The following is a 27,456-nucleotide window of genomic DNA, read 5'->3' on the forward strand; positions in this document are numbered from 1 at the left end:
TTCCCGGTAGTTCTATACATTGAAAGAAAGCTTAGTACCTACACCTAAGTTTTTGTGTGTGGAAAATTATTCTTTCCAGTTTGTTGGAATAGTACCAGTTTGCTCCCATTGCCAGCTTGAATTTCTCTACATTGATTTCTGCATTTCTCTGATTTCTTTTTTCTGGGCCAGCAGTAATACTGATCAAACACAGGGTTCTCTGTGCAAGGCAAATAACAGCCGATCTATGACACCAGGGTTTCAAAGGTAGAAAGGATTTATTGCTCTGGAATCTTGAATAGGGAGTGAGATTTTGTTGGTTTGTACAGGTTACTGTATACCCCAATACATCCCAGAGTAATTTGTGCAGAGAATAAAAAACGTATTCGCAAAGTCCTCTTGGGAGACTGGGAAGAAAGGAGAAAATGTTAAACTTCCCCAACTAAAGAATTCCTGATATTCTTGCAGGCACTGGGGACAACCAATTTAATAGGCTGAGCCCTCATTCTTGGGGCTTGCCCCTATGAAACTTATTCCTGCAAAGGAGAAGATATGCTGACTTATAGTTATCTCTAAGAATCAGCCCCAGCGAACCTCTACTATTGCTCATAAAGTGGCCTGTCTTGCTAAGACAACTGGGCAGGTCAAGTCACTGCCCTGCATAAGACATGACTCCCAAGGGAGTAAATCTCTCTGGAAACATGGGACATGACTCATGGGGATGAACTGGGACCTGACACCATGGGATAGAAAAAGCCTTCTTGACCAAAAGAGGGAAGAGAGAAATGACACAAAAGAAAGTTTCAGTGGCTGAGAGATTTCAAACAGGGTTGAGAGGTTATCCTGAAGGTTTTTTTTTATGTATTATGGGATATCCCTTTTTTTGTTTTTGCATGGGCAAGCACTATGTAGATGTCCCTTTTTAGTTTATGGTGTATTAAAATAGCTAGAAGGAAATAACTGAAACTATTAAACTGTTTTCCAGTAGCCTTGATTGTTGAAAACTATTGTATAAGTTTATAGTTTTTGAATTGTGACTGGGTGATGGTGAAAATCTTGTGGCTAATGACCCCTTTATCCAGGGTATGAATAGATGAGCAGGACAGTAAGGACTATAAATAAATAAATAATGGGGGGGGGCATGGATAAGGGGTAAAAATCATTCGGTAGATTGCAATGCTAGTGGTCGATGAGAGGAAGGGATAAGGAGTATGGATTTATGGGGTTTTTCTTTTCTCTTTTTACTTCTTTTTCTGGAGTGATGCAAATCTTCTAAAAATGATCATGGTGATGAATACACAACTATGTGATGATACTGTGAGCCCTTGATTATATGCTTTGGATGGACTATATGGTGCGAGATATCTCAATAAAAGTATTTTTCGAAAAAAGTTTATTGCTAGGTGAAGGAAGGAGAACAGATGACCTATTGTCATAAAATCTGTCTCCTGGAAAGTCTAAGTTTAGGGTTGTTACGGATTCAAACAAGGGAAAGTAAAGTTGTTTCCATTATAGTAATAAGAATAAACAACTATAGTACCATGTAAAGGAATGGAAAGTACCCATTACAATAACAAGTATAAACAACTACAATACCATGTAAAGGGGTAGAAATAATCTGGAAGGAAGGGAAAGTAGCAAGTTTAAACACTGTAGTTAAAGATGATTTCTGGGCTGACTCAAGTTCTTTCTTTAATAAGCATTAGGGTGCTGTCTTTGTGATCATAAGACTCTAAAGTTGTAAAACAAGATAAGGGGCTACAAGTAGAGCCAGTCAGGAGGTTTTAACAATTTACAGTTCGGTGGGTTTCAGTAATTTCAGGTATTTCCTCTTGGCTATTTTACAATATAACAGAAAGCTAGAAAAGGTCATCTTTATAATGATTCAGTCATTCTAATTTTTAATTCTTAATTTCTCAGTTACAGCAGTTCCCTCATTAACACTGTAGGGTTATTTAGCACTAGGCACTCTGCCAGTTACGTGGTATGTGGCAATATGGCTCTCAGATTTGAGAAGTTAATTTAGCACAAATAGCAGTCAGTGATTGAAGTCTAATAATTTAAATGATTTAATTTGAGAATTCACTGTTTTAAAATGTAAAATCAACACTTCCCTTAATGCACAATGGGTGCATTACATTTTATCATAACTTGTCCTCTGTTATCAGTTCTGTGAAATCATTTTTCATTTATGGAGTAATACACCTAGAAAAAAGATCACTTTTCTCTTAGTCAATAGAGGCATTATACTTACATTTTTGCAACTTTATACTCAAAATTTGTACCTAAAAATTTTCTTTTAATTGTAAATTCTGTGAAACTGGAATAACAGGATGAGTTTGTCTGTTTTCTCTTTGTCAATTTACAGAAGAAAAGCTAGATAAAAGGATGTGGCCCACTACTTTCTTACAGAATAACAATTACTAAGTGCCTGAGACGAAGCCCAAGGCACAGTTCAAAGAAAATTTCTCATCTCCGATGAGAAGTTAAGAGAAAGAATGTGGACCTGCCCTTACCTGCTTTGAGACTGAAGAGGAAAAGTATGCTGTGAGATCCCCCTACCCTCACTCTCAAAGACTTTTGCCTTTAAGGCCTTGGATTATTCCAGGAGTTCCCACTTGCATTCACTGAGGAAGAAAGAAGTTTGGGGGATAGTGGAATGAGGAATCCCCTTTGAGTGCTGTGCCTCAAGGTAAACTGCCATTTCCAGTCATGTTAAATGACCCACAACTATCAAGTGCCTCTGACCCCTGCCCTTCAACAGAGGTGGGGAAAATGTCCTTCACACTCTCCTCCCTCTCAAAGATAGAGGTAAATACTGTCTAAGCAAGTCCTTGTGATGCTGAGGGCTTAAGGCAGAGATGGGAGCCTACAGAGGAAGCAGCAGAGTCTCTTTGAGTTGAGAGAGCAATGTGTACCTATTTGGGATTTTTGGTGAGTGGCAACACGTGCCTACTCTGCCTGCACTCCATCATCACTTCTTTAATTCTTGATACTCTAAAGGTTTTAACGGGGGGCTCTGATCTATGAACACACACTCCTGTCTCACAAGAACAGGTACAAGAGTTTCAAGGAAAGAGACCAATGAAATGACCTTCTTGGAAGACTAATTCACTGTCTGTATTGTTAGCATTTCCACATTTCATATGACTTATACAGTCATGATAAATGACAAAGAACAGTACAGAAAATGCAACTAACCAACTGTTCTAAGGGTTCAAGAATGGCTGATTTCAGGAAATAGACCTTCCTTCCTCTAGAAGACCCAGGCTTGTAACACAGCTCTCTTCATCTGTGGACTGCAGTTGGATAAAATACTGGGCTGAATACCAGTGATTCCCACCTGGTGTGGTACAGGAGCCAGGTGAGGTGTTCACAAGGACATGGTGAGATGACACAAATGACAAAACTGAGTTTTTTATAAGGCCAAACTTGTTATATTAAAAGGAATTTTCCTTATTTTAAGATGATACTCTTACTTTTTTGGTGATCAAATCCCCTTCTTTTGTATGGATTATTGTGTAGAGAAAGAGAGTGAGAAAGAGAAAGGGAGAGAGAATATATGAATGTATGTTTAGTATATTTAGTGGGTTGACAAGTTCCCCCCAATTCATGTCCAGTTTGAACCTCAGAATGTGACTGTGTTGGTTTGAAAGGATTATGCACCCTAGAAAGCTATGTTTTAATTCTGATCCAATCTTGTGGGAGCAATAGCTTCTTTTTAATCCCTATTCAATAATGTAGGTGGGAATCTTTTGATTAAATTATCTCCATGGAGATAATTGTGACTCACCCAATTGTGGGCATTAATATATGATTAGAGGGAGATGTGACTCCACCCATTCCAGGTGAGTCTTGATTAGCTTACTGGAATCCTTTAAAAGAGGAAGCATTTGGAGAGAGCAGAGCCACAAGAGAGGAGAGATCAACAGAGCTACAAGAGAGCTACAAGAATCACATGAGCCCACTCAGCCAGAGAACTTTGGAGATGAAAGAAAATGTCCCCGAGGGAGCTTCATGAAACAGGAAGCTGGAGAGAAAGCCAGCAGATGTCACCATGTTCACCATGTGCCTTTCCAGTTGAGAAAGAAATCCTGAACTTCATCAGCCTTTCTTGAGTGAAGGTAACCTCTTGTTGGTGCCTTAATTTGGACATTTTTATAGACTTGCATGGCCTTAGAACTGTAAGCTTGACACTTAACAAATTCCCCCTTTTAAAAACTGTTCTGTTTCTGCTATATCATATCCTGGCAGCTAGCAAACTAGAACAGTGACCTTGTTTGAAAATAGTCTTTTTTGCATACATAGTTAAGATGAGGTCCTACTTCATTAGGATGGACACTAAATCCAATGGCTGGGGTCTATAATAAAAAAGGACAGATGAGCAAAACGACACAGGGAGAAGAAGCCCTTATGAAAATAGAGGCAGAGATTGGAGCAATGTAGTTACAAGTCAAGGAATACCAAGGGTTTCTGGAAGCCACAAGAAGCTAGGAAGAGGCAAGGAAGGATTCTTCCTTAGAACCTTCAGAAGGAGCATGGCCCTGCCAACACCTGGTTTCTAACTTTTAGGCTCCAGAACTGTGAGAGAATAAATTTCTGTTGTTTTAAGCCACCAGTTTGTGGTGATTTTTTATTGTAGCCCTAGGTAATTAGCAGAATGTGCTTAGTTAAGAAAAGGAAAAGTGGAGAAAATTCTTTCCTCAACCCTTTATGGGAAAGCTTACCAGTCTCTGAAGTTCCAAAATTAGGGGATCACTGTTTTATACAATGTTTTGAATCCTATACCACTGAAGGGTCAAAAAGATAGGATTCATCTCTGCATATTTTCTTGCATTTAAAAATAAATAATATAGTACTAATTTCCTATTAATAAAAAAAGTATTTATTATTAAATTTTGGAAGTAAAAGAAAATACATATTATTTGCTGTCACACTCCAAAGACAATACTAGTAACTATTAGTGTGTATTTATCTTCTTTTTTTCCTTAAATCTGTGTTCATCTATAGCTAGAAGCTATATGTATGTATACATGTCTCAATTTATTTTATTTACAAATATGGGAACCACACACACTATATATAGTTTTGTTTCCTTGTTTTACCCCCCACTTATTGTAATGTATGCATATTTTTAAATCCTTAATCTTGTTCTTTGAGAGCTTGATATTTAATAACTACACAGTGACTTGTTATATATGTGTTTTCAAAATGAACTGGACATTTGATTTCATTCTACTCCTCCAAAAATATGAATTCTAAGAAGGCAAGGTTTTTAACCTGTTTTGTTAATCTGTGATCCCTCAGTGCCTGGTAAGCTCATAGCACAGTCTCCAAAAATATTTCTTGCATGAATGAAAGAATTGTATTTTTGAAATGTGTATGATTTCCTTAGGCACTCTTTAGAATCAAACCAGAACTTATTATGATACAATTTATTGTCTTCTAAGTAGAAGAAATTGAGCATCAAAATAAAATTTGCAGTCTTAAACACAGTGCTTTTAAGTAATGGATTTCTCCAGTGTCTTTCTCACATCATTCGTCATGACAGTATCTCTGCCAGCCCTTCATTAACAGGGTGTGCAATTTGAGGTGTTTCTGTGATAGAGTAGCATAGTTCCTACCCATCCCTTCTCTTGAGGACAAGGGCACATTGATGTCAAGTGATGGTGAGGATGATAGCATGATTTTGGACAGAGCAACCATCAGGTCTCTGAAGGAAACAACACTGACTTGACAGCAATGATGCCCTGGCTGACAGGGTCATGGCTAGGAAGTGCTTTCAGAACAATCTTGGGGCTTTCTGGATGGGAACCACTTACCCAGAGTGATTGGTGTGATTCTTCAAGGGTGTGCTTTGAAAGCTACATATTTCCTATGGACTGCTGGGGAAGCCAGTCTCCCCTTACTTGACCTGGAATTCCCACATATCCCCTGTTCTGGTTTGCAAGCTGCCAGAAATGCGATATACCAGAACTGCAATGGCTTTTAAAAAGGGGAATGTATTAGGTTGCAAGTGTACAGTTCTAAGGCTATGAAAATGTCCAAATTAAGGCATCAACAAGAGATTACCTTCACTTAAGAAAGGCTGATGAAGTTCAGGGTTTCTCTGTTACCTGGGAATGCACATGGCGACATCTGCTAGCTTTATCTCCAGGTTTCTTGTTTCATGAAGCTCCCCTGGGGATGTTTTGCTTCTTCATCTCCAAAGATTTTTGGCTGTGTGGTCTCTGTTGGTTCCAAAATGGTTCCCTCTTAAAGGGCTCCAGTAGGCAACCCCATCTTGAATGATTAGAGACATATCTCCATGGAAACCACCTAACCAAAAGTTACCACCCACAATTGGGTGGGTCACATCTCCATGGAAACAATAAAAAAATTCCTCCCAGAAATAATGAATGAGGTTTAAAGGACATGGCTTTTCTGGGTACATAATAGTTCCAAACTGATACATTCCAAGCTTTGAAACCCTAAAAAGACATGTTCTTTCCAAATACAAAATGCATTCATTTCATCACAATATTAGAAAGACTTAAAAAATTTCAGTAGCAACATAAATACGATACAAGGTTAAAATGAGTAAAGTTTCATCAAAGTCAGCTACAGGCATGATCTGTCCTAAGGCAAAATTGTCATCTGGTTCTGGACCTGTAAAACTCAGTACAAGTTTTCTGCTGCCAATAAACAAAGGAGGGACAGTCATAAGATACAAATTTCCATTTCCATAAGGAGATACTAGAAGGAACACAGGGGTCACAGGACTCAAACAGTTCTGGAAACCTGCAGGGCAAACTCCATTAGATTTCAAAGTCTGAGAGTCATTTATCCTCGTGCCTTTAGAGAGCAGCAGTACCATCCTTTCCAAGGGCCTAGGCAGTGGCCTGCCTCTCTCCAAATGCAACCTTGGGGGACATTGGGGAGACCACCTTTCTCTTGGCACTACCCACTCCAAGCATCAGGCCTGCACGCAGGCTCTCTGCCATCTCTGGGACACTCGCTCAACCCTTCAGAACAATGTAGTGGTAGCCTGACTGCCCCCAATCCCCAAGAAATGTGCTCCACCCTCTCCAGAGCCTGGGGCACAACTCTTCCAGAACAGGGAGGTGGAAGGCCCACCCTCTGCCTTCAGGGCAAAGTCACCCTCTCTGAGTTGCTTGGATGGGTCGGCTCTCCTGGCCTGAAGTTTCTTGATTTCAGACCTTCGCTTCCAGGTTTCTGCCTCTGAAGTTACTTTTCCTTTAATTTGTCCTTTTCCTCTCCCTTTTAGTCCAGACTGTCAGTGATTCCATTCATATAGATCCCACAACACTCTTGTCAGTTTCCTATGCAATATGCTGATAGATGCTCATCAGACAAAGAGACTTTCCACAATCCTTCCTGGATAACTACATCTCCAATTCTGGCTTTTTTCTAAAATGACATGTTTGGTTAAATCCTCATGTGGGGCACTATTCTGTGCGGTCACCCTTTCTGAAAGCCCAGAATTTTCCAGACTAACAGTTTCTGGTTTCTTTGTATAGTTCTCAACTTCTCTCTTCCCTGTCATATTTCACTGTGAGATGCAAGGAGAAACCAGGCTTCACTTTCCACATTTAATTTGGAAATCTCTTCTGCTAAATAGCCAAGTTTGTGGCTTTTAAAATCTGCCTTTCATATAAAACTAACAGTCAATTTTGTCAGATTTTTTGTCACTTTAAAGCAAGGATCACCTTCTGTGTTAGTTCGGAAGCTGCTGGAATGAGATAAACCAGAAATGGAATGACTTTTACAGAGGGGGATGCATTAAGTGGCAGGTTTACAGTTCTAAGACTATGTAAATGTCCAAATTAAGGCACCAACAAGAGGTTACCTTCACTCAAGAAATGTTGATGAAGTTCAGGGTCTCTCTGTTACCTGGGAATGCACATGGCAACATCTGCTAGCTTTCTCTCCTGGATTCTTGTTTCATGAAGCTCCACTGGGAGCATTTTCTGTCTTCCTCTCCAAAGGTCTCTGTGTGTGTGGACGCTGTTGGTTCTGGTGGCTCTGAAGCTTTTTCCAAAATGGATCCATCTTAAAGGGCTCCAGTAAAGCAACCCCACCTTGAATGAGTGGCGATATATCTCCATAGAAACCATCTAATCAACAGTTACCACCACAATTGAGTGGGTCACATTTCCATGGAAACAATCCCCCCAAAAATCCACCCAGCAATATTGAATGAGGATTAAAGAACATGGCTTTTTTGGGGTACAATATAACTTCAAACCAGCACACTTCCTGAAATGTTGGCACATTTACAATCATCCAACAAGGTAGGGGAGGGAGATGTGGCCATGATAACATTCTGTTCAGTGGTGATATCTGAGAAGTGCAATTCATGAGGAAACCCCAGCGAGATTCTTAGATTCACAGAGGCAGGGGAGTGAGTGAGAACAGAGGCTTTAGCCTTTAGAGCAAGTCCGGGATGGAGGTCAGAGTGAGTATTCATGGAGCCAAAGGCCTGAAAAGATTTTATATACTCCTTAGATTTATTGATGACTAGACCTGCTCGAAGTTACTATTATGCTGGGTAACGTCATAAATTAAAGCATCTCATTAAAAAGTCACTTAAAATTTCACTAACTTATGTGACTGACTTAATATTCCATTTGAAAATGACTGCTTTGTATCACACACTTTAAAAATGGCTTTTTAAGTAATGGATTAAAATAATCTAAGTAGGCATGTATCCATGGTTACAGCAATAATGGTATCAAAGATTTCTGAAGATAGCATTTTTGTCCTAGATTTTTATAGAGTTTCTATTTTTTAATCTTGTTTCTGCTATGTTTCAATCCTTTCTATGTGATTTGAAAAGTTGTTTTGGTGTGTTTTTGTTAAATCTTTAGAAGTAACATTAGTTCATTGTTTCATTAATTCATCAATACATTTATTCTATCAGCATTTATGGAATATCTAAAATATGTTTAGTACTTGGGGCATAATGGGAAACAGAAACTTTCAAAGAGTATAATTGAGTGACTGACATAAAGAAATAAACAGGCAATTAAATTACAAAGCAATGTGTCTTAAGAGCATGTAAGAGGGGCATCTACTCCAAAATAACACCAGAGAAGCTTACAAAGGTAAGGGCCGTCCAAACTAGGAATTGTAAAGATGAGTGGAAGTGGTGATATGGAGGGGAGAAAAGAGCATTCTGAGAGGTGGGGGTTGTTGTGATAGCCCTGAAGTGAGGAATCTTACAACTGGTCAGGAGTCTAAAAGCTCAGTATGACCAACTTATCATGTTGGAATGGGGAGAGACGAGACTGGAGAGGAAAACCAGGTCCAGATTAGTTGCAAATCAAGTTAAGAACAATATGCTAAAGGCCATGGGGAATTATGAAAGGTTTTTATGAATATGTAAATGGGATCACATAGTCTGTTTAGAAAATGCACTTGGACTTCTCTTTGGAGAACAAATTTGTTGAGGGGCGATGGGCAACTCCAAAGGAAAGGAGATCAGTTATTTTTTTATACCATTATTCAGGTAAAAAGACTTGATGATGGCCTAAAACTAGGATAAAGTCAGTGTCAGACTCTCCAGCACTTGACAATTGATGGCCAGATTAGTTGGATAAAGAAGGAAGGTAAGGAACAGGCATTGACTCTCTTAGTGTGGGTTTCCCCCAAAGCAAGGCCGAGTCAAGGACTGGGGGCTCAGAGGAGGATTATTTTAAAGGTGATTAGGAGAAGTCAGAATGAGAGAACAGGGAGAGTTAGTCAGGGAAGAAGGGACAGGCAATAAAGAGTACACTACTGAGTTGTAAAAACCCGGGGCACGATCTTGAGTGGGACCTTCTGAGGATTCATGATGAAAGCTCCTCAGTGGTGTCCTCTGAAACATAGGAGGAGAAGCCTTTATCTCTGACTCTCACCTCCCTTCAGTTTAGGGTTGCCTCCAGGGATGTTAACTCCTCAGAACTTGAGTGGCTTCTGTCTCCTGTTGAGTCAGTTCTTAGAATTTTGGAGAAAACCCTGAGGTAGAAAATCAGAGAATTACCTAACGTAAAATGGGGTCTGAGGCGGGCTGAGGGAATGTTCATAGGGCACAAGTATGGTCTCTACATGACCGTATTTTTGGCTTAGGCCACAGGATAGGCCTACATATGTTAACTTTTTAGTTAACATATCTTTGAGGCATCCCTGTGGGGTAATCAAGTAGATAGTGGGGTACAGATCTGCCGTTCAGAATTCACGCTACTGAAATGACTTTAGGAGCCATAGTCTAATAATGTAAAGTAATCAAAACAAAGGGAATGGGTAACATTGTCTAAGAAGCAGGGGTAAAAAGAGGAAAGGAGAGTTTAGAACAGGATTGGAGAGATACAACATTTAACAGGGCTAAACTAACAGAGGTAGCATTTAACACCTAATGAAACAAATAGGGAATGTAGGAAAATAGAAGGAAAACCAGGCAATAGTGGCTTTTGGAAGACAAGAAAGCAAGGGGAGGTAAGCCAATACCTAATGCTGCTGAGAGACCTAGCAGAAGAGGATAACCATGAGATTTTAGAACCTGTGGACTGATAGTTGAAAAGAAGGTGATAAAGTAATCTACAGAAGTGTGTTTAAAATCACTCTTGCATTGTCAAATCTAATATTCCTTTTGTCCTTAACACTTCTTGTATTTTTTTCCTACAAGAAATCAGTATGTTAAGATGTATTTTTTAAAAGATTAATTTAGTGGCAGTATGAAAGCAAAGCATTCATACAATTACTGTTATTGTGAATATAATGGATGATTAAAATGCTGTTGCTATATTACTCCATTTCCAAAAGACAGCTTAATTAGTGCTCTTGTTCAATGGAGGCTCAAACCTTGATAGAAAGACTAACAATGAATCCCTGATATCTTCAGTTAGCAAAAGTTTTAGTATATATAACCTGCTACCTTATCTTGCTGTTTAGCTACTGTTTATTACTGATAAAAAAGGCCAAGAGAAAATGGAAAAGAAACGTTTACTGCAAACTATCACATCATAGACTAAGGTGATCATAGTCCCTTTTAAATTAGATAGTGCACTTTATGAAAACATTTAACAATGCTCCTCAATTTTCTCTTTTTACTCAGTGCATAATGCTGAATTTAGAAATTACTTGAAATATGCAAGTAATATTTATTTCATTTATTTGTGTAAAATCTCTGATTCCATATTCCTCATATGTAAATTGCCTTCATATCAGGAAGGAAGTTCATTTTTTTTTCCATTTAGTATAACTATGATAATAATCAAAAATCATAAACTATGATAATAATCTCAATGAAATTATGAAGTGGGTTTGTTGATGGGGGATGCTAGTGAAAATTAAATTAATTTGATAGTCAAAAGCTTTATACTAGTTTGCATTTTATCATTTATTCACTTAGATGTCACAGGAAGGGCCCTTGGCTCTTAAGTCCCTTAATTTCCAAATGTCTAAAATAGAAGTTACAAACCTCCTTCCCCAATATATAAGATTACTATCACCTAATAGCTGTAGCTGTGGAATGTATACCTCAAAGTAAGACATCACTGTTTACCTTGGGATAAAACATTAATGATCATAGCTTCTTGCAAAATATACAGTTTATAAAACTTGTCATTTTAGTAATCTTTAAATCCTCGCAAAGTATTAAGAAAATTCTTGCAAAATTTATAGCATCCATAAATAAAGAATGCTGAAATTCCAGTGGAAATTTTATGTACTGCATGTAATTAAAAATCTAAAAGCTAGCATTCTATCATTTGGACAACGTTTTCATTGATATCTTACTGAGTGCCATGGATTGAAGTATGTAGTGAAAAAGTACCTCAATTCCCTGACCTTTTGAAGCTTGGATTCTAATGAGGGAGACAGACAACACTTTCAAATCATAAGAAAGAAACCTGTGGTATTATTTGCAATGAATAAAAAGAAAGTATAATAAGTTACCTTCCAATCGTGGCTTCTAGGGAGTGGAGTAGAGGGGGAGCTTGACCAGAATGAGTGCCATTAGAGAATGGGAGGTAAGGAAGTGATGAAAGCAATTAAAAGTAAATCTTTCAAGAAATTTGTTATAAAAGAGAAGCCTAGGAATAGGGTAGTATCTTCAGGGAGATATAGAGTCAAAGGTGTTTTTTTCCCCATGGGCAGGCACTGGAACTCGAACCCGGGTCTCTGGCACGGCAGGCGAGCACTCTGCCACTGAGCCACCGTGGCCCACCCAAAGGTGCTTTTAAAAGATAGAGATAATGTTTTCTGCTCATGGGAAGGATCTCGTAAATAGAGTACAACTGACGATATGGGAGAGAGAAAGAACAATGGCCCTAACTAGGCAAGAGAAGATGGGATCCAGGGCACTAGAGGAGGGCTGGCCTTGGAAAACACTTAGAATGTTCACTTGCTGCAACAGGAAAGAAGACAGAGTGTATGTATTCAGACAAGGGTGGGCTAATAGATTTGATAATAGGAAGAGAAATTTCTCTCCTGAGTGCTTGCATTTTTTCAATGAAAAGAAGCAAATGTTTTGGATTTGAAATTCAGACCAATGCCATAACCGTCATTGCTGTTATATTAGGGCATTGTGGTGGACACTGGAAAAAGGAAGAAGTATATGAAAGTTCAGCACTGTGCTTGAGAAATACATGAACATGTACGTTATACACACCTCTGTACAGTCTCCTGTCCTCTAAGTATCTACTATGCGTTCTTACACTAGAGAATATAGATATATGTGTGTTCTTACACTAGAGAATATAGATATATATATTATCACATTAATCCTCACAACATTTGACAGCATCTTCTGGCAAGAGAGCCTCTTTTTCTACATATGGTAATGGTTTGAGTTAAGTATGAAAATACTCCATATAGCAGTACAGAGGTTAACTAATAGCATATGATTATGTGGGCAGGTTCTTGGAAAGTTGTAATGTATTCAGTACAAAGTTTGAGAAGAGTAGAATTTTTAAATTTGTTTTTGAGGAAAAATTTAGAATATAGGCTAAAGACTAATTTGTGAGTACCAATAAACAAATCAGTCATGTGTTGCAAATGACAGGACCAAGAGGCCTAAAACTGAACAGAACAAATAGTCTCTCCTATGTTATTGAAAACTTTTAAGGACTTTCTTCTTACAATCATGATGACAATAATGATAATTACTATTTGTCATGTATTTTGGATAATAATTAGCTCTTAGAAGAATCCAAAAAAAGCAATGAAACAAATAAACATTACTTTAACAGTTTTAAAATAATTGAAGTTAAAAATACTCTGTGAATATGTATACTTAGGTTCGTTGTAACAAACTTCTCCAGCTAATCAAACATTGCAGTCGCTTGTACTTTAACCTGGGCCTCTTGGCAAGAAACCCATCCCATAGTTTTTTGTTTATGTTTCTCAAATGTAGACCAATTTGTTAGTAGGAAGTGGCTTTTGTCATCTCTAGCAATATTTGTTTCAATGGAAGACTTCAAATTTGAAGAATTTTGTGCCTGTGGTTTTTAATTTAGGTCTTTGTTTTAATGAGTCAACATTTAAAAGGCAATTTAATTTTCTGCATTTTGCCCATCTTTGATTTACATTCACTCCCAGTATTTAAGAATAAAGACTAACTAGAAACATTCTTGACTGGTTATGGCAATAAATTAATTTCCCAAATAGTCACATCTAGAATTGAAACATCAGATACGAATTCAAGCAAATGGTACCTGAGGACAATGACATACGCAAGAAAATGATGGCATTTAGCCAACCGCACATTAATCTGGACATTATAGCAAGGACCCTGTTATCTCCTCCTCAGGCTTTCAACAGACCTGCCTGTAGACCAAACTGCCTCTGAGTGATTATGTCATCGCATTACCTATAGATTAAAGAACTATACAGATATTATAATATATATAAAGAATAATACAGATATTATTTTTGCTGGTGGCACTGGAGCTACAGTCATAAGCACTGAATTCTTTAGTGTCAGCAGGGACACAGATGAATAAAAAAATGACAGTGATGTAAGTGTTCTTTATCTTAAAACCCAGGCGTCTTTTTTTTTTATTGTGAAATATGACTTATATACAAAAAAGCAATAAATTTCCAAGTACATTTTAACAAGCAGTTACAGGACAGATTTTAAAGTTAGGTATGGATTATAGTTCCACGATTTTACATTTTTTCTACACGTTACTCCAAGACACTGGAGACCAACACGACTCTTAATATAATGATTCAGCAGTCACACTAATTTATTAAATCCTAACCTCTCTGTTATACTCCCTCTCTTTAAAGAACATATATACATGAAAGCGATAAATTTCTAAGTACATCACAACAATTAGTTGTAGAACAGATTTCGGAGTTTGGTATGGATTATAATTCCACAATTTTAAAGCTACCGGAGGCTAAAAGAAATATCAGTATAATGATTCAGCACTCATACTCATTTGTTAAACTTTACCTTCTCTGTAGAACTCCACCATCATCTTTGATCTTTCTCCCACTCTTTAGAAAACCCATGCATCTTTAAACCTACTCTAGAAATGTTTTTGATGTGATCTGGTCTTCAGTGGCACCAAACTCCATTCTTTGGTTCATATAACCTGAAGCAGACCTAGGCTCTGTGCATGTGGACTATAATGCTACACATAAACCACATCCTTTTCTAATCCCAGTCAGTTTTCTAATCTTACTGTCCAGCTTTGGGCAACAAGGAGACCTTGTAAAGCTCTTTCAAGATAAAAGAGCAGGAAGGACTTTAAGCTTTATCAGCTTCAACTTTCTGTTTTGAGACTTTCTTGTTGACAAATTTATTTTGGCTCCAAGTTTGTTCCATGATTTTTCTGTCTTCTTCAAAAATTTGAATCCTAGATTCACAAAATGGACAAGAATAAAATATGGAGCATCCTAGTAGAAATAATTTTGTATTTTAAAGATTGAAAACTAACATAATATTGGTTAAAAGCTTGCTTTGTAATTAAGATTTGGAGGATTAAGACAGAAGAAATGATTTGGCAACATCACATATTATTCCTATGTAACATTTTAGATTAAAACTCAGCAAAGAAATTGTTATTCTAGGTAAAATTTTAGATTAAAACTCTGCAAAGCAAAAGCTACCCAGAATCGATGGGATCATTTGTTGTATCTTATTCATTGGGATTTTAAAGTTGTAGTCTAAAATTTTCCTTTATATGTGGGAGGGTGAAATTACAGTTGGAAGGTTTCACTGAGCATAAAATTTCTGGCTTTGGGCAATTTTTTCCCTGCTAAATTTAGGCTTTGCTTACTCAGTTCTTGCATTTAAAGTGAATCTGTAATTTACCCTTTAAAAAAGGAGAAAGCAGGTTTCTTTCCTCAATTGAAAGGAAACCTTACAGGCATGAAATCTAAAATGGACAGTTTCAGACTACCTTAATATTGCCTTTTCAGTGAAAAGCTGTTTCTAGTCAGCTCTCTAACTTTCCAATTGGTTTAAAAAATGATATTAAAAACCTAACTGTGAAATCATTTCCCAATGATTTAGAAAATATCATAAAGAAAAATTTCATATTCCATTGATGCAGATGACCACAGTTGATGTTGTTGTGTATTTACTTAAATTCTTTTCTCTATGCATATTTGTCATTTTATTTTTTTACCAAAATGAATTTAAGATCTTTTAAAAAAATTAAAACTCTTTCAGTAACATTTTCCTATGTCATTTAAGACAGTGAAAACTGTATATAAAAACTATTACAGTGTAGGAAGAGGGGTCATATATATATAATAAATTCTGGAGTTAGTTTGAAAATAAAACCATTTGGAAATTACTAATTTTTTTAAGACAAGTTGCATTTTTTTTTGTATGCTGTATGGTGGGAGCACATTTCATTCTTTTTCCATACAACTATCCCATTATTGCAGCACCATTTGCTGATTTTTTTTGTGGTTGTTGGGGGGGAGTACACGGGTTGGGAATCGAATTTGGGTCTCCCTCATGGCAGGTGAGAAATCTACCACTGAACTACCGTTGCACCCCCTTGATTACATTTTTAATAATAGAACTAACTGGGAAATACCAAAGGAAATAGGAACTTAATATATAATACTTCTATTGTCAAACTCAAGCCATTTATAGAACATTTCTTCTACCAAAGAAGTTTCTTCCATGCTCCTCCTTTCAGAATTTACAAATGATATACAATAAAAGATTGAAAAAAATCCATCTTAACTCTATATTTTCCTGGAATTAATTCCAAGATAGTATGTATTTCTTCTTTTAGATGAGAGGACTGAGGTGATAGGCAAACAGAACTTTGGCAGGAAGCACCTACTCATTCCTGCTTGTTAACTAACCTTGCAGAGACTTGTGGTGCTCTCGTATGAATAAATATTTTAGCTTTGTTTAACATGACAATATTTCATATATAATTTAGTTTCCAATCTGCAGTGGAAAATAGCTTATTTACTTTGTGAAAAAGAACAAACCTGTTAAGAACTGGATCTGGGGTTTCCTGGAAGACACCCAAGGTTCATCAATTGTCCACGGACTTTAAGCAATAACCATCCATCAGATGAGAACTTTCTGAAGCTAGTGCCTGAAACAAAAACCAAGATACATTAGTAAATCCATTATTTTTTCAGTGGCATCAGACTTTATATCTGAGGAATTTTACTTGTATTCCAAATGCAAGTTGGAGAATTTCCTAGTTATTAGGGTATTAAGATATGTTATTTTTGGGCAGTAAGTTTCCTGTGTGTTTAAACCACTGTCTTCCTCTGATTGTTTTTACTATATTTTTGTGTAAATCATACTTTATTCCAAGTACATTTATCTACATTAAGCTTTTATACAAGAATAGGTCATGTTTAAGTATAAAACCACAGGTACCAAATCCTGTTTTTTTTTATTTGTGGGTGCCAAGAATACATTTCCTCCTTCTTAAACACACCAAAGATCTGAGAAGAAAAAAATAGAGCTAGAAAACAGCGTTTCTGGATAAAATGACAAATCCCATCAATTGTAGAATAGAACAGTGCTTTCTAGAGTGGACTTTGTGGACCATGGTCTGGAACCAAAGAGAATGGATTTGTTGGCTTAGAAAAGATGAGTTATCTAAGTTGTTTGATGTTACGTGATGTCTATGAAGACATAGACAAATAGTGTTATAATGTAGTTAAGCATGCATAAAATGAGTGTGTAATCTGATTTGACCAGTTTGGAATTCTAATTTACCTTTGCTTTGAATGGGGCTTTCTAGTTTATGAAATGCTTTGATTTGTGCTATCTCAACCAACCTTCATGAGAAACTTGTGAAATATACAGAGTAGCTGCATATAGTTTCCAACTACAAAACTGTGCCTTTGTTTCAGTTGGAATGAGAACCCTGTTCTCCTGACTGTTCTTTCCTTTCTCTTTCAACAATACCATGCTGCCAGGAGACCTGGGGTTGGGGAGGCTATGGACGTAGTGCTTAGAGGATAAATATTCTTAAGTACATCTCTCAAGAAGGATGTCATTACTTTACCACCCGTCGTAGATGAATACTTGGCAATAGTGAAAGTAAATATTGGCCTTAAAGCACTTGTCCTGCAGCAAGATGGTGTGAATGACTGTGGGGAAGTCTAGAAGTGAAGCTGGTCAAGAGGATTCCAGGTATACTTAAGCTCCTGATAGTGCATATTCTAAAAAGGGAGCACTTGCTCTCTGTTTGCTTTAATCTCCTTAATCATAGTCAGAATTCCTTGCAATAGTCTCCTTTAAATTCTTAAGTTAAAAATATTCTACAAATGAGATAAACCGATGGTACCACAGGCAAAGAATAGTTTCTTGGGCTTATTACATCTAATTCTCAATCTATTATATTTTAATGTGAATGAAGATACTGTGATTAGGACATTTGAAGGAAGGGAAGGGGGGGAAGGAAAGGAAGCACAGTGTACTATGGGATTGAGAGTCTCAGAGGCGAGAACAGTTCCTTTGCATAGTTTCATTTTGTTGATTTCCCAAAGGTTAGACTTTGTACTAAATTCTTATCTTAAAAATTAAATTCTTAGTTGTTTTTATATGATTATGTTTCTCAGAAGCTCAATTTCAATCAAGCTTTGGGATTCTGAACTTCAAGTGTTGGGAGAGTTGAAATATGAGAAATATTCAGGTGTTGGGAAAGTTGAGATATGAGAAATATTCAAGTGTTGGGAAAGTTGAGATATGGGATTATGGAGAATTAGTCATGCCCACTGGTCAGTTTGCTCCATATTCCATCAAAGATTGGACTAGTCAGGATTCCCGGAGTAAAAGGAGTCAGATGCCTTTAAGTGCTATGTCTATAAATCTATGTTATTTTTGTTAACCTTCCATGATAAAGAATTACACAAGCTACGTATCCTGGGATTTTCATGTCTGCTGTTCAGGGTTCTTCTCCTTGGGCATCCTGAAGACACACTGGCAGATTTTACTCTACCACCATCTGTATTTGGATAACTTTTTATCTATTTAATTATTAAAGTAAAAGATATAATTTTAAAAAAATGCAAGTAATATGGAAGTGTATAAGGAAAAATGCAAATTTCCCTCATTCTTCTCTCCAGAGAAAGGTGTCATTCTCCCTCCTGTCAGTCTTCTACCTCATTCCCTGTCCCACACCTTAGGAGGAAATGTGGACAGATTGGTGTACATTCCTCCAAGCCTTTGTTAATATGTATAAACACACACACGCACACACACACATTGTTGCTTACAGTTTTGCAGCATACTCTGCCTCTTACTTTTTCCATTAATTAATTAATTCTATTTTTTCATGTTACTTCATTTAAATTTTCCCAAAATCTAAGACTATCCTAAAGTATGGAATTATAAAGCACAGAAACTATTGTGGGGAATGCTGTGTGAGCTGAAATGGAAATAAAGGGGCTGGGGATATTGGTTGATTAAAAAAGAACCAAAGAAAAAGGAGGAACACAAGCTATGGCGAACATAGGTCAATATAATTTTCAGTTTCACTGATCCAAGTAAATTAAATTCATATATATGTTATTCCTGAAACGTTAAGTCATATTTATTTTGTGGCCGTACAAATAGAAAGGGAGAGTTTTGGGCTTATGCTCCCATCTAAACATGCTACTTATTAATCACTTAACCTTCCTGAATTTTCTTTTCCTCATCCAAAAAATGACCAGATTAGACTGGTTAATAGTTATGGTTCCCTCCATTTCTGATGTTTAGTCCTTTAATTTCCTGGAAAAAAAAAAAAAAACCTCAAGAATTTTCTTAGATATAAAATAGTCTTTGTTTAAAGGTATTCTTGGTTGTTCTTGTCCATTTTCTGAAGGAAATTTGCTAAGCCTATTATATAGGTCACATTACCCTAACATGTTCGCTTGTAATAATACCTGTGTACTCTTTTACATTTTATAAAGGGCTTTCACACACCTTATCACATCTGATTTTCATAGTGATTCAATGACGTAGATTGAGCAGATATTATTTTAATCTCTAATTTATAGATAAGGAAATGACTTCCCAGAGACCTTGAAAGAATTTGATTCCTACCTCCATCATCTCTAGCACTGCTGGCTGAATTAATATGGGGGGTCCAATAAATACATATGATCTTGCTCTTACTTGAGAATTTTACGTGTGACCTATTTGTAATAATAAAGAATGACTTCTGGTGGGAATGTATAATGGTACAGCCACTATGGAAAACACTTTGGCAGTTCTGTAGGACACCAAATATCTAATTGCCCTATGACCCAACAATACCACTACTCAGTATATTCACAGAAGAGCTGAAAGCAGTGACACAAACAGACATTTGCACACCGACGTCTGTAGCAGCTCTATTCACAATTGCCAAAAGATGGAAACAATCCAAGTGCCCATCAACAGACGAGTGGATTCACAAAATGTGGTATATACATACGATGGAGTATTATGCAGCAGTAAGACAAAATGATGTCCTGAAGCACATGACAAGACGTTTGAGCCTTGAGGGCATAATGCTGAGTGAAATTAGCATGAACTACTGCAAACGCATGACTCTTGTATAAAGAGCGTATGATTTCAGGGTATGGGGGAGAACTGCTATTGCATGCTATGGGCTACGTTTAACAGGAAAACATTAACAGTACCGCAGCAATACTAGGGGGATATAATGTGGGGAGGGACAAGCATTAGGGGGAAGTTTTGATTTTCTATTTGGTGAGGGTGTGTTTATTGGCTATTTTTCTCTAGGGAACAACAAAATTATCTAAAATTGATGGACTGCTGACTTTGGAGGCTATACATGAGGCCTGGCAGATTGAGGTGGCTGAAAGATGTCCTGACTGAGAAATAGATTGGCGAATGATGGTATATATATATGATTGAACATTGTGCTACTACAAAAAGAAATGCAGTTGTGAGGTCTGTAATGATATGAATGAAACTGAGGGGCATTTGGTGAGGCAAAATAAACCAGAAACAGAAGAGCAATTATTGTATGATCTCATTTAGAAAATACTTATGAGAAAACTGGGGCCTAGACTGTAAGCTCTTTTTTTTTTTTTTTTTTTAAAGGAAAGACAGAGAGAAGGAAGGAAGGAAGGAAGAAAGGGAAACATTTTTAAACATTTTCTTGTTTTATTGTATTCTGTTTCTCCGTTTTTGTTACATGGGCTGGGGCCGGGAATCGAACCGAGGTCCTCCGGCATAGCAGGCAAGCACTTTGCCCGCTGAGCCACCGCGGCCCGCCCTAGACTGTAAGCTCTTATAGCAGTCATATTTACTCTGGAGTGGTAATTGTTATTTCTGGATTGTGAGGGGCTGTTTTACATATGTATAACCTAGAATTTAGAGGGAAGAACAAAGATGATCAGTCAGGATTAAGAATATAGGGATGAGGAAGACACTGCCTGTATTTCAGAATTTTACCTACTCTTTGAGACCAAAGGAAGAAAGGTTTATTTTGTCCAAAACCTAAATTCTCTGTAGCACATAATCTAACTAAACCTGTCTGGATAGATAATTTAAACAATCCCAACACAGGGAGCCCAGAATAAGAAAGAGCGCCTTTAATCCTGTATAGTTAATGCTATACCTGGATACATCCCAGAGTATATTAAGCAGATAATCAAAAAATATTGGCAAAGTCCCTTGAGGGATGGGAGAAACAATATGGAACTATTAAACCTTACCACCTGTGACACCCTGGATACTGTGTCAAACATTAGAGACACCCAAATCAATAAGCCAAGCCCTTGATCTTGAGACTTGCTCTTGTGAAGCTTATGTATGTAGTGGAGAAGCTTAGCCTTCCTATAGAAATGCCTAAGACTCACCTCTGGGGAACCTCTTTTGTTGCTCAGATGTGGCCTTTCTCTCTAAGTCCAACTCTGCAAGTGAAGCCACTGCACTCCCTGCTATGTGGGCCATGATATCCAGGGATGAAAATCTCCCTGGCAGCATGGGAAATGACCTCCAGGGATGAGTCTGGTCCTGGCACCGTGGGATTAACAATGCCATATTGACAAAAAGGGGGAAAAGAAGTGTAACAAATAAAGTATCTGTTGCTGAGTGGTTCAAATAGAGTCGAGGGGCTACTCTGGAGGCCACTTTCATGCAAGCTTCAGTTAGACATTGCTACCTATCATAGCTTGCCAAACCCCAATCAAACCATTCCCGCCAATCCTAAAGAATACCTAGGGCATTATATAAGATTCTACAAAGGTTCCAAGCACTAGGGTAACTTTCCAGAAACCTATAACCTCCAGATGGGTCCCTGGACCAGGTAAGTCCTGAAATGCAGAGTGGCCAGTCTTTCCAGAATATCAACTAGTTCTATCCCCTAGCCCATATTATCAACAGCCCCTTCCAACATGAAAAATTAGAATGGCCATGGCCCAAATACCCCTAAAGAGTGAGAGAAAGATCAAAAGTGATGGTGGAGTTATACAGAGAAGGTTGGGTTTAACAAATGGATATGGGTGCTGAATCAGTATATTGATATCTCTTTTAGTCTCCAGTACCTTACAGAAGCTAGAAATAAAAACCTAAAATTATGGAATCATACCCCATACCAAATGCTGAAATCTGTTCTACAACTAATTGTTGCAATGTACTTTGAAATTTATTGCTTTTTTGTATATATGTTATTTTTCATAAAGAAAGAAAAAAGAGAAGGAAGAGTATAATAGAGAAGACAGGATTTAACAAATGAACATGACTGTTGAATCAATATATTGATATTCCTTTTGGTCTCCAGTTTTTGGAGCAGCTAGAAAAAAAAAATGAAAAATCATGAAGTGCAACCCATATCAAACTTTAAAATATAATCTATAACTACTTGTAAAATGTACTTGGAAATTTATGGCTTTTTTGTATATATGTTACTTTTCAAAATAAAAAACTTAAAAAATTATAATAAAGAATGAGTGTTATCTGATACTTATACTATAGGAAAGAGTTGAAGTTTGACTTCCCTGAGAACATTTTTACTGGGGGTGATCATACAGAATCTTTGGAACACAACTAGATGAAGACATCTTTCATTCAACGGAACTCTAAGACTTTTCTTAATTCTACCAGATCCTGCTTTCCTACTCCAGATTCTCCAACCACATAGACTGCTTTTTTCAAGGCTCTGTGTTTTGCATTTCTTCATCTTGGAATGTGCTTCTACTCCTTGTCGTTCTGTCAAGCTCAAAGTTTATCTGCTTTGTGAATTATTTTGCTCAATATTCCCTGCAGATATAGGTCTTCCTAAATCTCTCTGCTGCAACTTAAAAAATTTCCATTATAGCAACCATCTCACTTCTCTTTAAAGTGTAAGTATAAGCAACTTAATGGTAAAATAAGGTGTATTTTTTCATGCTTGTATTCCAAGAAAACCTGTACTACGATGCAAATGTAGAAAAATGTATTGAATGAATAAATTACTTTTCACTGGAAATTATCAAGTTGGTATCTTAGCAAAATTTTAGTTTTAAATTTTATGTAATTTGTCACAGGAACTTTCTTTTTCCTTTCCTTATTAATAATGCCCAGGGTTTTATTTTTTAGCTTTTGAAACACTTACAAATTTACAAAAAAGTTACAAGCATAGTAAAAAGACGTTTCCCTGCCCCCTAACCGTTTGAGAGTGAGTTGTTGACCTGATACTTCATTATCCCACAAGTACTTTGATATGTATTTCTTATATTCTTTGAGCAATTCCTTGCTTTCTAGCATAAGAGATTCCAAGCTTACCTTGCATTTTGCGTGCCCCAAAGTCTGGAATCAGCCTTCTCTTTAAGGAGCTCTGGTACTAGGGTGCATGCACACAATCTTATCCTATTGGGGAAATACACATTGATTTCCCATCTTCCTTCCCTCACTGGATACCTTCTTCACCCAGCTCGAGCTCTAACTGCTGAGGCCACGTTGATCTTCTACGTGGATGCCCTCCTCCCTCTGTTCAGGCTCCAACACCCCTCCGGGTAACTGTGGCTCCCCTCTAGGTAGCAATTTACTGTGATCTGCTCCACCAAATGGCTTTAGAATTGCAAGTGAAAGGAAGAGAAGGGAAAGGGAAGCAGAAGAAAGAGACATGCAATCTTTGAGATTTGCTCATTAGTTGCTTCCACAGAGAAAAGTATTCATGAAAAATTTTAAAAGAGGCAAACTTGCTTCTTATTTGCAGTAGTAACAAAAGATTTGGAGTGAGAAAAATTTTAAAATGTTAGAAAAAGTAAGATGAAGTTAACTGTCATTTCAATTAGAGAATTGAGCTTTTTTTTTTTTTTCCTATGTTTTGTTCTCATAGATGATGTCAAATTGGGACATTTAAAAATAAGAAGGCTAAACAGAACTTAAGGTTCTTCTGCCCTAATTTTCTTATTTTACGTATGAGGGAATCTAATCCTAGTTAGGACAAAATACTTTCTCAGTTTTCCCAGGTGGTTGAGTCAGAAATGAAAACGGCTTCTTTCAACTCCCTGGTCAGTTCTCTTGGCATGATACTTTCATTTTTCTCATTTAAAATCATTTGACCTTAAGGAAAATTTCCTAAAAAATAAAACATTATGATTTAAAGCGGAAGTCTTTTTAGTTCAGTAATGCCATATTTTGGGCTCTAAAACATTATCTGAGTGATATCTTGGTGATTATCATTCATTAGAATAGAAGATATAGAAATTAGCTTTACCAATTTGGAAGTTGGCAACTTGTAATTTTCTGAGTACTTTTTCTTAATTGTATGCTTTACATTGTATTAACTGTACTTAGTCAAGTTGCCAAGCAGTCTAATTATTATTTCATTGTATTGTGGGGCCGGTAGGCTGGCAGAATGTACATATATGCCCAATAAATTATACTTAAAAAATCCACAATATAACATTTGTATTATTTAAAACCCATTTACATTTGTTGAAAATCCAACAGATTCATTTTAAATGACCGTGGCTGCAGTACAAGCTGGAAATGAACAACTTGCTTGGCGTAAGTTAGTCTTTCAGAGCATTCATTAATTTTCAAGAATTACCTTGAGTCACTGAGGTCAGAGGGAAAAACAGGCAATAAACTATATTTACATATCCAATAAAAGTCTTTAAGAGTCCCGCCAGCTGAGTAACTTAAGTAAGTGGTCACCAAGGATTGCTTGTTTGAATCACTTTCACTGGTGGGGAACTCACTATCTCACATTGCAACTGTGCCTTCTATTCTGCAGAAACCTTCCTCTTGGTAGCATTGCCCTCTTCGTGCTGCCTTTTGCTGTCTGGAGTAAGACAAAACAGCATCTCTCTTCCATATGACAGTCCTTCATCTGAGTCTGGGTCCTCCCCCCCATTTCTTTCTTCCATGGCTATGTCTCTAAATTACTCGTGGGAGATGAGATTCTTTTCTCGTCTCCATCGCCTTGCCCTTGTCTGAAATTAGTGTCTCTTTTTAAATACGCTGTTTTAGGGGGCGGGGGCGCCCGCCTGGTTTGCAAAGCAAGAAGAGCCGTTTGAATTCTTACTATTCTTAGCGTGTAACAGCGAAACGTGGTTTCACTTTGCATCCGGGTAATCATAGCTACCAGACAACCTTTGCCCGCAAACACCGCATTCGATTTACACAAACTTGGTGATCTCACATCTAAGTCAGCTTTTCTTGAACCCTCATCTGAATAAACAAACACTCATTTTGATCTGCGGATATCCCAGGCGGCGTCCGGAAGGGCCGGCTTGGGCCGTGCTGGCTCAGCTAGCCCATTACCACACTGTGTATTTGGTTTCCTCTTTCGTCTCTGATTTTAAGACATAAAACAAAAAAAGCAATTCCTGTCAATCTCTTAGACAAAGCAAGGGGTCCCAGACGCCATTCCAGGAACCTGGTTTCATCAAAGTAACAAAGACGTGGAACCCTCGAGAGAAGAGAGGAGGTTAGGGATTCCGACCCGGTGGTAGTATCCAGGTAACTCCGCGAGGGTGATGAGGGTGGGGAACCCGCAAGACCGAGCTGGGAATGAGCAGCCGAAGCAAAGAGGAAAAGGCAGCGGCAAGACGCCCGTGACTCCGCTCCCCGGCGTGTACGCGCGCGCGAGCTCAGGATGGGGGAGTGTGTCACCACGTGCTGCAGGGGCGGGGACAAGGCCCTCCTCCTCAGATCTGTAAAAGGTGCAGGGCCACATCCCGCAACTTCACAGCGTACCGGCCAGAGATAAAGTGGAGAGCAAGAGAGAGAGGGAGAGAGAGAGAGAGAGAGAGAAAGCGAGCCTGAGTCTCACATAGACACACACAGAGAAACGCAGAGAGACAGACAGAGGTGAGGTGAAAGGCTAGCGATTACTTCCTACCAGCTTTACAAGCCCAGAAAAGAGATCCGGTGAGAGGGAGGATCCCGTTTAGCAGCTCAAATCCCAGGACCCCGAAGGGGCCGTTTTCTGAAGCCTCCCACCCTTTCTCGGTTTGCTAGGAAGGGAATTAAGCAGAAAGAGAGGAAGAGGAGGTGGGGCTCCGCAGTTAGTTGTGGTTTTAGTTCCTCCTAAGAAGTGGCGTGGTTTGGGGCTTTATATCCGGGCGGAGCGTGTGTCACCACACTGTACGCAAATCCTGGGGCTTTTGCAAACCCGGTTCCCGGGCAGCTGGCTCCATGCCTGGCCGGGCGTTTGAGGGCTCCGGCCACGCCGAGCTCCCTGGGCCGTTCTGCCGGTGGCCAGTGGCTTTTATCTCTCCTTTCCTTTATCCCTTTTATCTCAGGCTCTCCAGGAGGTCCGGGGGGCCCGCTCTGCCTATCGCTCACCCCCACCCGCGGCCGCGCTCCACTTCAATGCCCAGAGGATCGCAGGCTGCTGCTCTTTCGAGGCGTCTGAGAACAAGGGGCGCCCCGCGCCACCGCTGACTCCCTCCAGCGCCGCTGCCTCACCCGCGCACCCTTGGGCTCCGACGCCCGTGCGCCCATCGCGTCCCTGCGTGCGCCAGCCTGTCGCGGGCCCTCAAAGGCAGCCCTGGCCAGGATGTCCCCGGCCCGGGCGGTGGCCGGGCTCCTTGTGCTGGCGGCCGCCAGCCTCGGGGGGGAAGCGGTGGGGCCCGAGCATGCCTTCAGCGAGGATGTACTGAGAGTGTTCGGCGCGAATCTGAGCCTGTCGGTGGCGCAACTCCGGCGCCTGCTGGAGCAGCTGGGAGCCGCCCCCAAGGAGGGCGCCCTGGAACTGGGGCAGCTGCATTTCAATCAGGTACTGCCAGGCGGGCCCCTGAGGCCCTTCTTCGCTGTGTGGGGTGTCTGTAGGTTTTAATTTTTGTGTGAACGGTATTTGGGAAGGTGCAGGAGAAAGAATTAGCTAGGTTTTCAGCTCTGAGGTGCTAATCGGTGGCACCTGATTTTCACCAGACTCTTAGGTCTTGTGAATTAGGGTCAAAGGGCTGGTATTGTTCAAGGGATTTGGTGGCCAAAAATTACAGTTTTATGCCTGATGAGCTGAAAGTTCAGACGCTTGTGAAAAGTCTGTACGTAGAAAAAGTTTATGAATATTTCGTGAAGATCGAGGGCGGGAAGCCCCTCAAGAGATGTCTTTTAGAAAGGAAAGGCGTTCTTAAATCTTCCCAGATAGCAGCTTGCACATATCCTATAAGGAAGAAGATATGTCACAAGCCACTCTCCCTAACAGTTGTCCAGTGAGTAATAACGCCATTTAAAAGACAGATATAATGTAGTTTGTCTTTCCTGTGTGCATTACATGAGACATTTAGGCTCTTTTGCCGTATAGATAGGGAAACAGTAGGCTTTAAGACCAGGATCACAAAACCAGTTCGGTTGCAGAGCTAGATTTAGGAGTCTAGTCATCTGTCAGGTTAGTCAGGTGTTTCATTCTAATGTTCATTAAGAAAACACCAAAACATTATTTCTCAGGCGGTATACACAGTATTATTTAGGCATTTGATAATTTCTAGGTTTTAAATACAGCCTCAAATACTTAGGAGCAATTTAAATAAAGCTCATACCTGTAGGTAAACATAAAAGTCGAATTTCAGAAAGTACGTTATAGATTCCTTGTTATTTCCATAATAAATATT

General features: G+C 38.6%; 1 protein-coding gene and 2 long non-coding RNA genes across 8 annotated transcripts in view; 2 read left to right on the forward strand and 1 right to left on the reverse strand.

Moving 5' to 3' along the window:
- Positions 1–20,476, forward strand: part of LOC143668096 (uncharacterized) — a 61,887-nt gene extending 41,411 nt beyond the window's left edge. For all 3 annotated transcript variants that reach the window (XR_013168294.1, XR_013168297.1, XR_013168295.1), the window contains one exon: positions 20,180–20,476. This is a non-coding gene — a long non-coding RNA (uncharacterized LOC143668096). The remainder of the gene's footprint in view (positions 1–20,179) is intronic.
- LOC143668097 (uncharacterized) lies at positions 9,731–26,160 on the reverse strand. 2 transcript variants are annotated; one of them, XR_013168298.1, is made up of 4 exons: positions 25,740–26,160; positions 23,171–23,254; positions 16,432–16,541; positions 9,731–9,978 (listed from the first exon to the last, which is right to left on the reverse strand). It is a non-coding gene; the product is annotated as an uncharacterized LOC143668097 (long non-coding RNA). The 2 variants fall into 2 exon arrangements; XR_013168299.1 differs by lacking the exon at positions 9,731–9,978 and adding an exon at positions 14,350–14,828.
- The window catches only part of SLC39A8 (solute carrier family 39 member 8), a 74,459-nt gene continuing 72,557 nt past the window's right edge, over positions 25,555–27,456 (forward strand). The window contains exons 1-2 of one of the 3 annotated variants that reach the window (XM_077142679.1): positions 25,555–25,768; positions 26,143–26,618. In XM_077142679.1, coding sequence (XP_076998794.1) covers positions 26,400–26,618 — 219 coding nt within the window. In that variant the 5' untranslated portion in view covers positions 25,555–25,768; positions 26,143–26,399. The other 2 variants (XM_077142677.1, XM_077142678.1) reach the window with 2 other exon arrangements.

The sequence above is a fragment of the Tamandua tetradactyla genome, chromosome 24, assembly GCF_023851605.1.
Source record: "Tamandua tetradactyla isolate mTamTet1 chromosome 24, mTamTet1.pri, whole genome shotgun sequence".
Lineage (NCBI taxonomy): Eukaryota > Metazoa > Chordata > Mammalia > Pilosa > Myrmecophagidae > Tamandua > Tamandua tetradactyla.